Here is a 14619-nt window from a genome sequence, read left to right as displayed (position 1 = left end):
CCATACCTCAGCAATGATGTCACCGTTCTCAGCATGCACTTGGGCTGTGGCGCCAATGTCCCGGATCACACTCAGGACCTCATAAATCTGGGGGACAGGTAACACACATCACAACAGGAACACACCTGTTGGTGAGGCCACACCCCAGATCCCCAGAGAAAACAGAATTTTGCAGAGGAGAAAAGAGAAAGAGAAGCACTAAGCAATATAAGATGTGGTTTGCTGGAGAGAAGCAAACCATTTTCATGCCTATCACTGAATTTCCCAATTTTACAGTTGGATGCTGCTGATGTGGCAAAGAAGTATTATCCAGTGGCAGGTTTGGAGTACGAGAGGAAGAAACAGCAACAACTCAAGCCCCACAGCTGGATGATTTTAAAGGACTTGCAGAGTTGTACCTGTTTGATGTCTCATTTACTGGTGCCTGGCACGAAAAACATCCCTTATATCTGAGTGGTAGGGGCATGTTCTCCATGGAAATCCAGTATCTGGAGGTAGGAGCAGTGTGATTTCCCACTCCAGCAACCAGTCTGAGAGGGCTCAGGTCCAGTAACCCCCAACTGGCGCCATCAATGTTCCCTCATCAAAATGTTTCCAGAGCCCTCAGAGATAACTCACACACCAACACTCCCAGGCATTCCTCTTCTCCCACACCTTCAGAAACATAAACTGCTCCTCTGAACAGCTAAATGTGCCCAAATGTGCCCACCAGAACAGCAAACAGGAGGGCAATTAATTCCTTTCTAAGGTCCCAGTGATTCTACCACCAAAAAAACACCTCTGGAGCAGGATCAGTTTTAGCTTCCAAACAGAATAATTATAATTAGCCCAGAGATCCCCCTGTCCTGCCCTGTGCAGAGGCATAAAGCAGCAATTCAAAGAACTGCCACTGCTTCTAACCCAAAGGAGCTGGGAAAAAACCTCCAACCTCTCAAAATGAGAGTTTTACCATTGCTTCCCTCAGCCAGGCCTTTCAGGGTTTGCTGTTGGTTAGGTTTTATTTTTAATTAAAAATATAATCTTCACAGCAGAGCTATGGGTGCTGTTGCCAATCTTAGGTACTGTTACACACATAAAGATTGGAACCAGGATAGAGTGTCAGATCCCAGGATATTGAACTTAAACACTAATTTGTGACAAATTAAACACAACGCCTTCCTTCCTACCTGAGAATCACTGAGCTGAAAGCGATCTTTGAAAGCCATGTACACCAAGAAGGAATTCACACCTAGGGGAAAGAGAGCACATTGGAGTAAAGCCATGGACTACAATCCCTAAATCAGCTGCCAGCAATAATTCCATGAATTCACTGTAGGAGGTTGAGTAACAAAATAAAAGCAAAAATGGATCTCACCCAAAAGCAGAGACTGGGCCTGCATGGCTGATCCCCCTCACCCTCCAGGGAGAACAACGGGAAATCTGTGTCTGTGACGTGTCCAGACCGACCCTGACTGATCCTAAGCTGGCTTTTCCTCTCCAGCCTTTGGAACCACTAAAAGCTCTCACCCAGCATGTGTGGGAAGCTCCTATTATGGCATAAAATGCTGGGTTTTCAAACTACAAACAGGATGGGAAATTACTCCAGCCTGAGGATGAAATGCCAAGGGTAAATAAAGAGGGGGAAAACCTATGAGGTCGTTTTACTCAGCTCTTCACTTTTAGCATCCAGAGCTGGATTGGTCCTCCTGGGGCTCCTATTTCCCTTGTTTACAGCACTTTAATGGCTGCAGGTATCATCAAGGGCACTGATGAACCCGAAGGACCTTCACTGGACACAGGAGCTGCTCTGCATGGGGAAAGCAGGAGATTCACCTCGGGAAAATCAGTGCTGCAACACCAGTGTGCCCCAACCCCTGAGCCCTCTGCAATCCCAACTGCCCAAACCTTCTCAAGGAGCCAGAATGGGCCTAAAACAGCTTTATTGGGATATAAAAGTAAAATACTGCATGAGAGACAGCCCTAAATAATAGGGGATCCTGAAAAACAAGGAGGGGCAAGGCTTCCCTGGCTTACCATGATCTTTAACTAGAGCTTCCATCTCCTCCTGGACACCTTTATGCCACTCAGTGATGTCCACGTGCAGGGAGTAGTCACAGCAGGATTTGCTGTCCGCCCACTCTCGCCACTGGTCGAATGCCGTCAGCAAACTGGTCCCAGGCTCAGGAACCACGTGGTCAACTGGGAACGACAACCAAAGCACTGGTAAATTGCTGGTGCAGAAGCTTTCCTGGGTGCCCAGGATAGCAAGCACAGCTGTGCAAAAAGAGGCTGCTGCAAAATCAAGGCATCCTCTTTCCCCTTAAAATATTTCTAAGTTTGCAATTTATTTCTCAGTGGTTTCTAGAGAATGCAGCACAGAAGTCAATTATGGAGCAGCAGCTGAAGGAAAATGAGATGCTAATACAACCTGTTTCTACAGCTGTTGGTGTTACACATCTCAACCAGGAGCACCTTCCAGAGGACTGGAGGAAGCAGGACCAACAATTAGTGGTTGGAGAGATCTCTCTGACATTGAGAAGGTCCTGCTGCCTCTGGCACCTGCTTAGTTTGATCCTCACACCAAATCCAGCAGCAACTGGATTCACAGGCAGCTGCAGCTGCAGGACAGCCTCAGTGGGTGATGCAAGGGACCTGGATCTGAAGGCTCAGTGTTCCTGGCTTTTATTTGAGCACATGGAGTCTCTGAGCTCTTCAAAAGACACAGTGAAATAAAAAAAAAAGCAAGTCAGCATCTCCAAATCTCCAATACTGAGCTGAGAGAACAGGAAAAGCCTGTGTGATTTTGGGGTCACAAACTGGGAAGCACTGCTGGGGAGAAGGAGAGGGTCCAGCTTGAATCTACATTAGAACACACAGAAAAATATAAAGTTGCTTCAATTATCAGCAGAGAAATCCCAGCAGCTTTTTTTTTTAACTTTATGGTGACAATCAGGGCTGCTCTAAGTCACAGCTGGGATGAGAGACAGAGCCCCTGGGGTCCACTCACCCCCAGGGCAGAACAAAGCTTTGCTTTGCCCCCACACAGACACAGCAGCCAAGATTTACTGGTTTTGCACTGCCTAAGGAACCAGATTCACACTGGGAAAGGCAGCCCAGCTCTCCTGAGCAGCCACGAGCCTCAGTCACCGAAGTCAGCAGAGACCTCTCAGCTGCCTGAGCTGTGTACACACTGCAGCAGCCAAGAGCTCACCCAAAACAACATCCCTGCTGCAAAACGCTGCCCACCCTCTCCCCTATGCAAAGGGAGACAGCTTAGAATATTTCTGCTTTCCAAGAGGCTTTTTCCCCTGGCAGCATCACACCAAGGCAAGGACATGATATGCACATCCTTACTGCCTTGGCAGCTGCAGCTTTCATCAGCTCAGGGCTGCAGGAGTGGCTGGGGGTCTCTTTGTTCCCCCTGTACCCATCACAGAAATCCATGCTACTATGAGTGAAAACTTGGAAATTTGCCTCTTGTCTGGCACCACACCAAGGATGTGCTTTTCACCACCACTGCAAAAAGTAGCCCAAATATAAGCAGACAACAAACTGACCTGTTTTTAAAAAAATCATCCAATTTCTGTTCCATGATCTGACCACCCCAGTGGTCAGAAACCTTCCACTAAATTCCAGCCTGAATTGTTCCTTGGCCAGTACAGAGCCCTTGTTGCTCTGTCAAAGTTAATCTTTAGCTTAAGTAGAAGGAACAACAAGGAGAAAAATAACATTCCTTTTGCTTTTCCAATGGGATGTGGAGAAAGCCCAGGTTTACACAAATGTCTAATTAAAAAGCCAAAAAAAAGTCCATTTAATCTCTAACACATCACAGGAATAAATCCATCTCCACTTGAGACTAAAAGTGCTCTCAGAGCTCTATCAGCCCCAAGATGATGGATGGGTTGTGGGCATTGGGAAATAGTGCCTGAAGGCACCAAGGGGTTAACAGAGAGTCCTCAAAGCCCAGCACTGAGCCCCTGGGAATGCTCTGGAGGTCCCAGGAATGACTGTGCTGTCAGGGATCAGAGCTTTATCACCACCTCACTTCATGCACTGCCCAAGGATGACAAATGGGATTTTTTGGAGGCAGTGGAACCAGGGGTAAGGGAGCTCTGTCAGCTCTCTGACAAAGCCAAACCACAGCTGGTTGCAATAAGAGTCAGGCATGGAAGTGCTGGTGCAAGTGTGCAGGGAAGTCAGCTCCAGGGGTTGGGAATATCTCCTGTGGCAGCACCCCATAGCTCCCTGACAGCCAAATCACTCCCTTGCCCCTTCAAAACACAGCTCACTTTTTTTCTACAGCAGCTCTGCCAGGCAAACATCAGTGAACGACCACTTCCCCACATCCACATGGAAGAACTCAGCAGGAAAGCAGCCTGAGAGTGCAAGGTGAGAGCCTTTGCACCCTGGGACTGAATTGGTCTGAAGGGACTCAGGGGAAGGTCCCAGCAGAGCATACCAAGAGACAGTCATGGTGACAGGGACATCCCTGGAGAGGGGCCCAAGAGCTGGGGTCCTCTACCTGACCCTGGGGCAGGATGGAAGCTATGCTGCCACAGCAGGCAAGCAGGAGCAGTGGATGCTGCACAAAAGGCGTGGAGAAAGTGGATGTAATACCATATCCTGGTCTGGAGGCAATTCAGACACAAATGGCAGTCTCCTTGATTTTTCCATCCTCTGTGCAATGAAAGGGGCCAAACACATTGCAAGATCATGGCCTACATCCCCCCCATGCAAGGTGGGCTTTGGAGGAGACCAAATAAGTAAAAATGAGCCCAGATCCAGGAAAGGAGAGTAGGCAAGGTTGACTCTTTTTCTGCTCTTGAAAGGACTGAGCTCTGAAATTGCTTCTGCCTGTTGAGATGGCCAGATGGAAATGCAGCTTAGAGAAGCTTCTTCCAGCCCTCAGGCACAGCTCAAGAGCTCAGAGTAAAACAAAAAGCTTTTTCTTTCAGGTCCCCATGCTCCAGAGCAGCACAAGAAACTGATGGAGGCTCCATCCCACCACGTTCCCACAGCCCCAGGCTTCCAGGATGACCCCTGGGGATGATCTGTCCCAGGACCATGGACACAAGGGCTGACCTACCCCAGCTCACAGCAAATCTCCCTCCTGGAGAATTCCCAGGAGGCTTCCCATGGGAAAAGCAGTGCTGTCCTGACCCCACAATGCTCCTTCTCCCTGGGAATCCCATCCCACTGCCGAATCTTTCCTTCCATCACCTCGGGAACCAGGAATGTTCAATCCCCGGGTGACCCCACGCCTGCAGGGCACACTTAAAACAAACTGCAGTGACACAGGCTGTTGTCACCCCTTTATTCCCTCCACCACCACAGCCTTGATCTGGTGTGCTTCCCAGCCCAGATGTTTTCTTCCTGTTGTTGATTTTTTTTGCGGTGCAAATGAATTCAGCCGCTTGAGGTCTGAGAAGGAAGTTGCCAGCTCATTTTTAAACTAAAAGCTTGTTCCAAAAACAGAAAAAACAAAAACGAAGAGAAAAAAAAAAAAAAAAAGAAAAAGAAAAGGAAAAGATAATGTAAGAATCACTTCATCAGTGCTGAAATCTTCAAAGAAGAAATTAAATAGCTTTGGGGGCCTTGTAGTGGCTCCCTGAATCTGAGTGAAATTCAGGTCTAATCCAAATGTTTTGCTTTATTTAACACATTCTCAGCAAGGCACAGGGCAAAGCCAAGCTCAGGGTTACACTGGTTTCTCAGCTAAGAGCAGAAAACATTCAGTAGATTATCTTTTAACCTTTTGAGCTGCAGAACCCAAAATGCAGCAGCCCGGGGCTGAGGGCAAACAAGGCTGTTACACCAGCAAAGGAAATTCTTTAAAAAAATGAGAAAAACTATTTTATACATTACAAATGTTCTAATTTTTTTCCTTATTAAACACAGACAGGATTCCAAAATACCTGGACAGTCTGTCTTTCTCCTGGACAATCCAAGTTCTAACCTCCCTCTGAGGGCAGTGGGATTTGAGCACCTGTGGACACACATGCTCCAGCCCAAATCATCCAGACTCCTAATTACCCTTCCCATTCCTGGTGTGGCTCTCCTGTCATTACACACAGGCTTACAAGGTGCACCTGCTCCTGCTTCCCAGTGCTGCAGCTCCCACCCACCACCAGCCAGGGCTGTTTTCTTGCCTGCCCGGCTCAGCTCAGGGTCCTTCGCTCCTCCTCCTCCTCCTCGGGCAGATTAATCAGCTCAGGATTAAAGGCAGACAATGAGCTGAAGTGAGACAACAACACTGGGTGATCCATGTGGCTCTTCTGCACCAAAGCTGGCACCCAGCCATGCTGGAATATTCTGAGTCTCATGGGCCAAACTGGTTAGATGCTGGTAGGGAGATAATGGGGTATGAAATGAAAGGGGAAGGCAAAAACTTAGGGGAATGGATGAAATGCTCCAAGCATGGGGAAAATAAAGCAGTGTTGTTTTAACATAAGCATGGAAAAATCATGGAAAAAAAGGTTAGAAGTGCTAGCATCACCCATTATTAACACATTCTTATCATGTACTAACACAAAACCTGTACTAAAATCAGATCCCAGCACAATCCCATCCACACAAGTAATTTCAAAGTTCAGATCGTTCCTACTGCTTTTTTGCACAATTCACAGAATCATGGAATACCCTGAGCTGGAAGGGACCTGCACAGATCAAGTCTAACAACTGATTCCAGAAAGGGCAGCCTAAAAGCTGAACCACAGTTAAGGCTGGCCTGAAACACCTCCTTGTCTTCATCCAGCTGCTCCCAGCCATTAAAACCACTTCCACAGCCCACTGAAAATGGTGCCAATTTCAGCTTTAAATGGTGGCTTTAGGAAATGTTGCATCACATCTTGGCTCCCTTTTCCAAACTCTGGGGCTTTCTGCTCCTGAAGAGCTTTCCTGGAGCAGGGTGGTACCTGCACCCTGAGCAAGAAGGGAGATGGGCAAGAGGGATCCAGCACAGAAAGCTGGGGAATTACCCAACAGCCTGCAGGATACTCTGAGACTAGAGCCAGAAAAATTCCATATGATCTCTTTCTGGCGCTTGGAATCTCTCTCAAATTAAAAAAAATGCAGATGAAGAGCAATGCCATTATATTTTTGACCCCTTGCTAAACTCTAGAGAAATTATTGCTTCAGAGGGAGAGCTGGATCAAGCTCTTTGCCTTGCCTTGAAAACAAAAGGGATTGCTTTTGGGATGGATGTGCTCATGGGTGGGGATTAATGGATTTTATAGCTTCCTGGCATTGTGGCATGTGCATTTTTTTTTTCTTTTTTGCATCCTGCCTCAGTTGAGCAAGCCTTGGCTTGCAAACAACCCGTTCCTGGAGCTTCTATTAATAGCCCATGCTTCCAGCTTTCCACTGGAAAGGATTTTTTTCAACTGGTTTAATTAAGTGTCATCCAAAGCATGCATGAAAATTTTCTGGGGCTTTAGCTCATGAATGCCACTACCAGGAAGGAGAAAAACTGTTTGAAATGGACAATATAAACATGAATTAGGGTCAGATGTTACCAAAATTGTGTATGTAATAAAAACCATGTATTCAGGATGGTTCCAGTTGCTATTACAGACTGCAGTTTTACACATTATTTCTTGCTCCTATCAGCATTAAATGTGCCTATTGTTTAAGAGGAGTTTATAAGGTGAAAATCCTTAACATTTAAGCTTAACTGTTAGCAGGCAGATCTCCCCTACCCAAAACTTTAAATAGCAACTTGATCACTATAAACACATCTGCCTTTTTAATACTACTTAATCCCCACAGCAACTGCGTGTGGTGAAATCTGGTGAATTTATTGAGTTGTACATTCTGTCACAAGCCATTTTATTGAGAGGCTGTAATTAAATTCAGCCCTGGTAATTGCACAGGTCCCTACTTAGAAGTCTGGAGTTGTCAGGCTGTGGCTGCAGGAATATTCTCCTGGCACTGATGTGAAGTGGGAGTAATTCTGTGAAAGCAAGAGGAATAAAATCAATCTCTGTGAACTGAAAGTCAGGCCCTTGACTGACCCATAGATTATACCATCATCACAGACCTTATTTCATCCAGAGGCTTCAAATTCTCAGCTGGTAAAATATCACAATTCCTTCTACCTTTATGTATCATTACCCTTTTATGTGTCAAGGAATTGAGCTACCAAAAGCTGCCCCATCCAGTAACAAAGCCATTTTCAGCAACAAGAATTCTGATTTAAGAATTAAACCCCAATTTCCAGCTAAGCAGCCCTGCACCCACCCAGAGACCACAACCCTCCTCTGAGCTCAAAAATCCCAAATCAAGCAATCCAGAAGAGCCTCACACCTCCTTTTTTTTCTGATTCCATCCTAATTCTTCCTCTAAACCGCACTCTGGGTCATGGGTTTGATCTGGGAAAAGGAAGGACAGTGACAAAATCACTTCAAAGGAAACTGCTCCATCGACCTGATGCACCTCAGCTAAAGAGAAATCAAATGAAGGATTTTCTTCACATCCTGGTTCCAGCAACCAGATTTTCAGCTGTGTATTTGTGGGGATTTATTCCCACAATATTTTATTCTTGTTCCCTCCCCCCTGTCCCCCTTCCCCAAGAAAAGATACTGGAATAAAGAGATTATTCTGAGGAGTTACAGCCCTGCACAGAACAGCATTTATGGTACTAATAAAACTACCCAAGGACTGGTGTCCTGTACATGCCTGCCAAATTCATAGTAAAGGCAGCCTAAATGACATCACATGTTGTTTTCTGTCAGTTCAGATCCAGTTTATAAGACCTGATGCAGAGAAATCAGAAGCTGGACCAGGCTCAGAAGAATCAGACACATCCGTGCTCCACTGATTACATTTTCAGACTGCAACATTCCCTTATTCCCTCACTGATGTCATACAGATATTTCACTTGCCCTTTTGGCTGATTACATCCAAAATACAATTGACAATTTGAGGCCAGCTGGACCCAAACATAAAGAATTCACACAATTATTAATAACCCCCCCAGCAGCTGGCATGGCAGCATATTAAGGTCAGATCAAAAAAAAAGGCTCCATCTCTTCCCAGTACAGGTTTATTGTGCATTCATTGTATCTCAGGAGGTCACCATGGCAGAGAAGGAGGGGAACCAAGTTCAAAAGAGACATGTAAGTGGTTCCAAGATTTATCCTTTCTTTCAGGCATTACTCCACACTTGAAGGCCGTGAAAAGAGCACACAGGGCTTCAAAGGCTTCCATATGAATTGGTCTGTAAACCTTGAGGGACTGAGATGGAAAAAAACCTTGGTTCGTAGCCATGACTTTCAAGTCAAGACAAAACACAAGAATTAATAACACATCCAAGGGGCAAGAGCTGATCAGACACAGGAGGACAAAAGATCACGTGCCATGAGCCAACTCTGTCCCTCTCAGGTCACTGGAGATGTGTCCTGCCCCTTAGGCTTTTTCCACTCACTGGGAAGCTGGAACAGTTCTGGCCTGGCATTATTCTCACCAAGTTTTGGATTCTCACCTTCATTTCATGGCCCAGGGCTGTTTCAGGAGCGTTAGAGATGAAGACGAACACGACTGCAGGATGCCAGTTTTTACAATGGAATTTTGTAGTGGTTCTGAGAGGGCTTTGTGTGTTTGGCATTAGAAAAGTTGGTTTCCCCCCCCCCCCCCAAAAATAAACTAAATGTGAAGAGTTTTGATTCTATACAAGCACTTTTTATTAATACAGCTTGTATTAATACAGAGGAAAAGAAAAGCCCTGTATTTGTCAAGTAAACATCTCCCCTGCCTGGATGAGAACCAGACACTTCCTCCTCTCATGACTGTAACAAGGTGACATCATGTTCCAAGGAGGAAGTTGTCACCCATCACTACCAAACCACAGCCACTTCTGCTACAACACCAGCAGTCCCCATCCTGTTCCCACTCAAACTACACTCACACACAACTGCAGGCAGGGAAGTGAGCGCTGAATCAGACCTAAATGTTTATGGAGAAAACCTGGTGGGAGGTGCAGCAGAACCTGGTTTCCACCAATGGACAAGGATCAAGCAGCACATCCGTCCCTCACACAGCCATTTCCTGACCACACCTGCCCATCTGCAGGTGTTCTCTCCACTCTGCAGCACCCATACTGCCTGCAAATTAGCTCTTGTGCTTGCTGAAATCATTAACCTGTGGGAGGTCCTAACTAGATTATCCCCAGTTTAATAAACAGAGACTCCTGTGGCATGTTCCCCAAGCCGCTGAACTTCCTCCTCCAGCTCTGAGCCAGCCCAGCCTGGCCTCACAAGCTGTCTGGTGTTTTCCTAGACTTGTGAAGAGTCCAAGGTTTGGGGCATAAAGCTTCACTCCTGGGCAGGACCTGAGCTGCCCACCCACAGAGAGACACCCATCCTGTGGCAAACTGGTTTGGGAAACTCCTACACACAAGATCTAACTTTTGTTTTATCCATGCACCAAGTCTTTAGGGGCAACTGTTGCTTTCTACACCTCGGCTTAAATGTGGTATTAGAAGGAAATTATTTACTATAAGGGTGGGGAAGTCTTGGCACAGGTTGTCCAGAAAAGCTGTGGCTGCCCCATTCCTGTCCAAGGCCAGGCTGGCCAACAGGGGTTGGAGCAACCTGGGATAGTGGGAGGTGTCTCTGCCCATGGCAGGGGCTGGGACTGGATGGACTTTAAAGTCCCTTCCAACCCAAAACATTCTGGGATCCCATGAACAGTTGGAACTGCCCCTGGATCTGGGCAGGATGGCTCAGTGGGAGATGCTCCATACAGCTGCCACCTTCCCCTTTATGACAGTGTTTGCATTGCAGTAGGACTGACTGGTTCAGAGTCCTCAGCTGTGGTCCTGGTTCCATGGCCCAATTCTGCTTCTAAGAACACATTGCACACCTACATTTTACTCAGCTGCACTACAAAAGCTTTCCAAAACTTTTTCCATTCACAGTGGAAAGAGTCTCTGCCCATCAGGCTGAAAAGTCCTTTGTAGCCCATCAGTAGCCAAACTCTTCTCTTGGGACACTGATATAATCCTCAGAAATCTTATCTGAAGAAAAGAAAAGCCTGCTGGAAAGTATCATTAACTGACAGCCACTCTGGAATGAGATATTTTTTAAGCAATATTGGAATATTGGAACAGAGAATCCTGTGACACAGTCCCTGGCTGCTGAACTGGCCTTGCCTGGCTTTTCAAGGAGTCTGGAATCTTGCCAGGCCCATGAAGAGCCCCAATTTGGAGGCACAAACCACTCAGGGTGTTGCAGTTTAGGAACTTCCCCCTACCCTGCACCAACTCAGTGCTGTGCAATAATTTGGGAGGGCTCGCCAGGATCTCCTTCCCCAGTTCCTGCTGCTTGGAGGCTGTGCAAGGGAATTTCATTCATATGTAAAACACCACCATCGAATCCCCCAGATCCAAAAATATCTATGCTGTACATATGTAGCTGCTTCTAGGGACAAAAGCAATGTGGTGGAAACACACTTGGACAAATGGGAAGGGAAGCTTCCAAAAGCTGAGCCCTTTTTGGTGGGCTCTGAAAACCAACCAAAGCATCTCCCAGTTCACATTTGCATGTGAAATCTACAAGTTCCTTCTTTTACCTACATAGGAAGCCAAAAGCACACTCCTCTGGATCTGCAGATGTCAAGTGGGAGGGACAGGGATTACCTCCTTACTTCCAGTGTTCCCCACACCAGCTTCTCAGGTAGCTCTTCACAAAAATAATCACTTTTTACTTATGGTATGAGGCTCTAGGTGAGCTTAATTAATTTGAATTAAAACCACAACCTCTCAGCAACAAAGCCACCTCCCATTATAGACAGCCAGCAACCAGCATGAAGAAATGGAATGACATTCCCATTGTCACAGAGGAGGTCCCAACACCAATTGCAGGGTATCAAGGGAAGAAAAGAGTTCTCCCAGAAGCCATAACTTGTAAATGTCCATCCCTGCATTCCTTGCAATGCACACGGCTTCCATGGAGTGAGGGCTGTGAAAAGATGCAGGCACAGCCCCAAGCTGCTAACAACTGGCAGTTCCTGAGTGTGATTAAAGTGTGCCAGACAGGAGGAGCTCATTTGTATTCCTCAAACAATTCTCCCTCTCACCAGAAAGATTAAAAAAAAAAAAATCCAGTTTCTAAGAAACAGATGGGATCTACGAAGTCTAAAGGCACTGGGGCTGAAGGAAAGAGGGGAAAAATGGCTCTGCTGATCAAAGACATCAAATCCCACTCCACAGGCAGCACTCCAAATCCATCCCAAGTGGGGAATCCTGCAGTTGGTTACAGCCTTTGCTTCTTTCAGGTTCCACTTGCTTCCCTCCCGTGGCACACAGAGCTAATTTCCAATGTGGAGAGCTGAAAGGTCCTGCCTGACCAGGGCATTTTCTGCTTAGTCAAGCTCACAGGAAGGAAAAAGCAGCCAAGGTGTTGAACCTTGAACTGGTGGGGAGGCAAAAATTCCCTGCCCAGAAAAACAGGCCAAGAAAAGAGCTGGTGGCATCACTTCCTACTGCTTCTTTGAAGACCTTGTCAAGACTTGAAGGTGATTAGGACACTTTAGCTAGCAAGGTTTAACACACATGCTCTGAAAACCTATCACAAGCAGCTAATGATGTTATAAGAAGCGAGGTGGATAATAACATTTTATTTTAAGATTTTTTTTCCATCCACAGCCGACCTGGAGGAGCCAACTTTTACACCAGCCCCCATGAAAACATCATGTACATTTCCCATGGATGTAAGCGGCTGGGTGAGACACAGCCCATCAGAGAGACCCACCAGCTCTTTACTCCTGTGTCATCTCTAAGGCCTGCATCTTGGGGATGAGAGCACTGGACAAAGAAAGCAAAAATTTGGGGGTTTTGGGGACTTTTCACAAGGGCATGTACTCATAGGACAGAGGAGGTGGCCTTAAGCAGAAGGGGGGCAGGTTTAAATGACATATTAGGAAGAAATTCTTTATTATAAGGGTGGTGAGGCCATGGCTCAGGTTCCCCATACCTGGAAGTGTTTAAGGATAGACTGGACAGGGCTTGGAACCATCTGGGTAGTGGAAGGTACCCTGCCCATGGCAAGGGGTGGAACAAGATGATCTTTAAGGTCCCTTCCAACCCAAACCATTCAGTGATTCTGTAAAAAAAGCACTTCAAAGCAGCTCTTCAAGCAAAAGAACACTTCCCCATGCAGTGGGAAAGCAGCATCATTGATCCCCAGCATTAAATTGAATAAGAGGCATGAAGTGCTATTGCATCAACAGACAACACAGGTTAATTTCTCCTGAAATAAATCCCTCTTTTTGGATGCATGAAAAAATCTAGGTCAGTCACATCTGCACTGTCAGAACTGCTGCCACTCCAGCCCTTGTGTGTTCCAAACTAAACCAAGCTCCAGCACGCATGGAATTGATTCCGTCCCCTCCTTCTTGCACAGGAAGAGGCTGGAGCAGAATGGGTCAAAACAAACAGAGAAAGTGACCCCTCACCTGCTCTTTAAAAAATATCAGTGCTACCAAGTGGCAGAAGGATGGAGAGGAGAAAGGGGCAGGATCCCCAGCAGCTCTGGGGAAGGAAAAGATGGAAAACAGATAAAAACCTCCTGATTGACTCAAAAACAAGCCAGGCTAGACTGCAGAGGTTTCACAGGACTCCAGCCCAACATCAGGGCAAATGACTTCACCTTTCAGCACTGAGAGGGAATGATGGCCCAGCTCAGTGTGTGACACCAGTGTTAAACATCCCACCACACCACAGGTCTCCTGCATCATCCCAGACACAGACATACGGCTCCTGAGTCCCTGTGTGCTCCCCACAGGAGCCCGTTCCTCACAGCACAGAGAGCTGGCAAACAATAGCTATGGCCCAAAGGGTCAAAAAACTCCCCCTCAGCACACACAGAAACACATAACACATCTGAGGTCTGCACAGCTGTTTCCTCCTGTGCTCTCTGGCAAGGGACATCAAGGACTTGGCATATCTCCATGAGCCCCCACTGGAATCCCCCCCAGAACAATGGGGCATCCCATCCAGCACTGCTGGGATGCTGGGAGCAGAGCAAGCCCTGGACAGAGGCTGCACAATCCGCTGCAGGCAGAGTCTAATGGACTTAGAGGGGTTTAAAAGCTCGGGAAGAGAAGCTCACACCAGGGAACTGCCCAGCTCTGCTTACAGGCCCACTTTCTCATTAAGGATTTTAAGCCTGCCCTGAATGAAAGGTACAAACACAGCAGCAGGAAGCTGGGAGCTGGTGAAGCAAAGAGATTTAGGGTGAATCGGGGCCAAGGCTGGTTTTGGGGGTGTAAAAAGGACCAAGGGGAGCTGGAGAGAGGAGGGACAGGGCAGGAGGGACTCTGAACCTCTGTGTGGTGATGTCATTATTCCAGTCACAGATAGCAAGGATTCCTACTCATAGAAATCCCCAATAATGTGTAGACACTTTCACTATGTTTCTAGAGAATTAAACATTTCTTTGGGGCAGAAGAAGCGCTGCCAGAAAGAGAAACGAGTTCCAGAGCCAGGGCAGTCTGTCTGCAGGGCCGGTCCCAGAGCACAGTTCCTCTTTCATCTCTAGGTGCAAAGAGAAACAAAACTGGGGCTGGTGCCTGTGGAACAATGCAGTGCTGTGTACACACAGCCAGGGACCTGGGGAGACACTGCAGCTCTGTGGTCGCTGC

At 46.9% G+C, this 14619-nt stretch overlaps 1 protein-coding gene across 2 annotated transcripts in view; it reads right to left on the bottom strand.

Annotated features, from left to right (window-relative positions):
• The window catches only part of DPYSL2 (dihydropyrimidinase like 2), a 52931-nt gene that overhangs the window by 18098 nt on the left and 20214 nt on the right, over positions 1 to 14619 (bottom strand). For both annotated transcript variants that reach the window (XM_066567241.1, XM_066567242.1), the window contains 3 exons: positions 2014 to 2178; positions 1167 to 1228; positions 7 to 87 (listed from right to left, as the gene is read on the bottom strand). In XM_066567241.1, the coding sequence (XP_066423338.1) occupies positions 7 to 87; positions 1167 to 1228; positions 2014 to 2178 (308 nt within the window). The remainder of the gene's footprint in view (positions 1 to 6; positions 88 to 1166; positions 1229 to 2013; positions 2179 to 14619) is intronic.

Source organism: Molothrus aeneus, chromosome 29 (genome assembly GCF_037042795.1).
Source record: "Molothrus aeneus isolate 106 chromosome 29, BPBGC_Maene_1.0, whole genome shotgun sequence".
Taxonomy (NCBI): domain Eukaryota; kingdom Metazoa; phylum Chordata; class Aves; order Passeriformes; family Icteridae; genus Molothrus; species Molothrus aeneus.
Note: the sequence above shows the minus strand (reverse complement) of the source record. Positions and strands in the feature narration are given on the sequence as shown.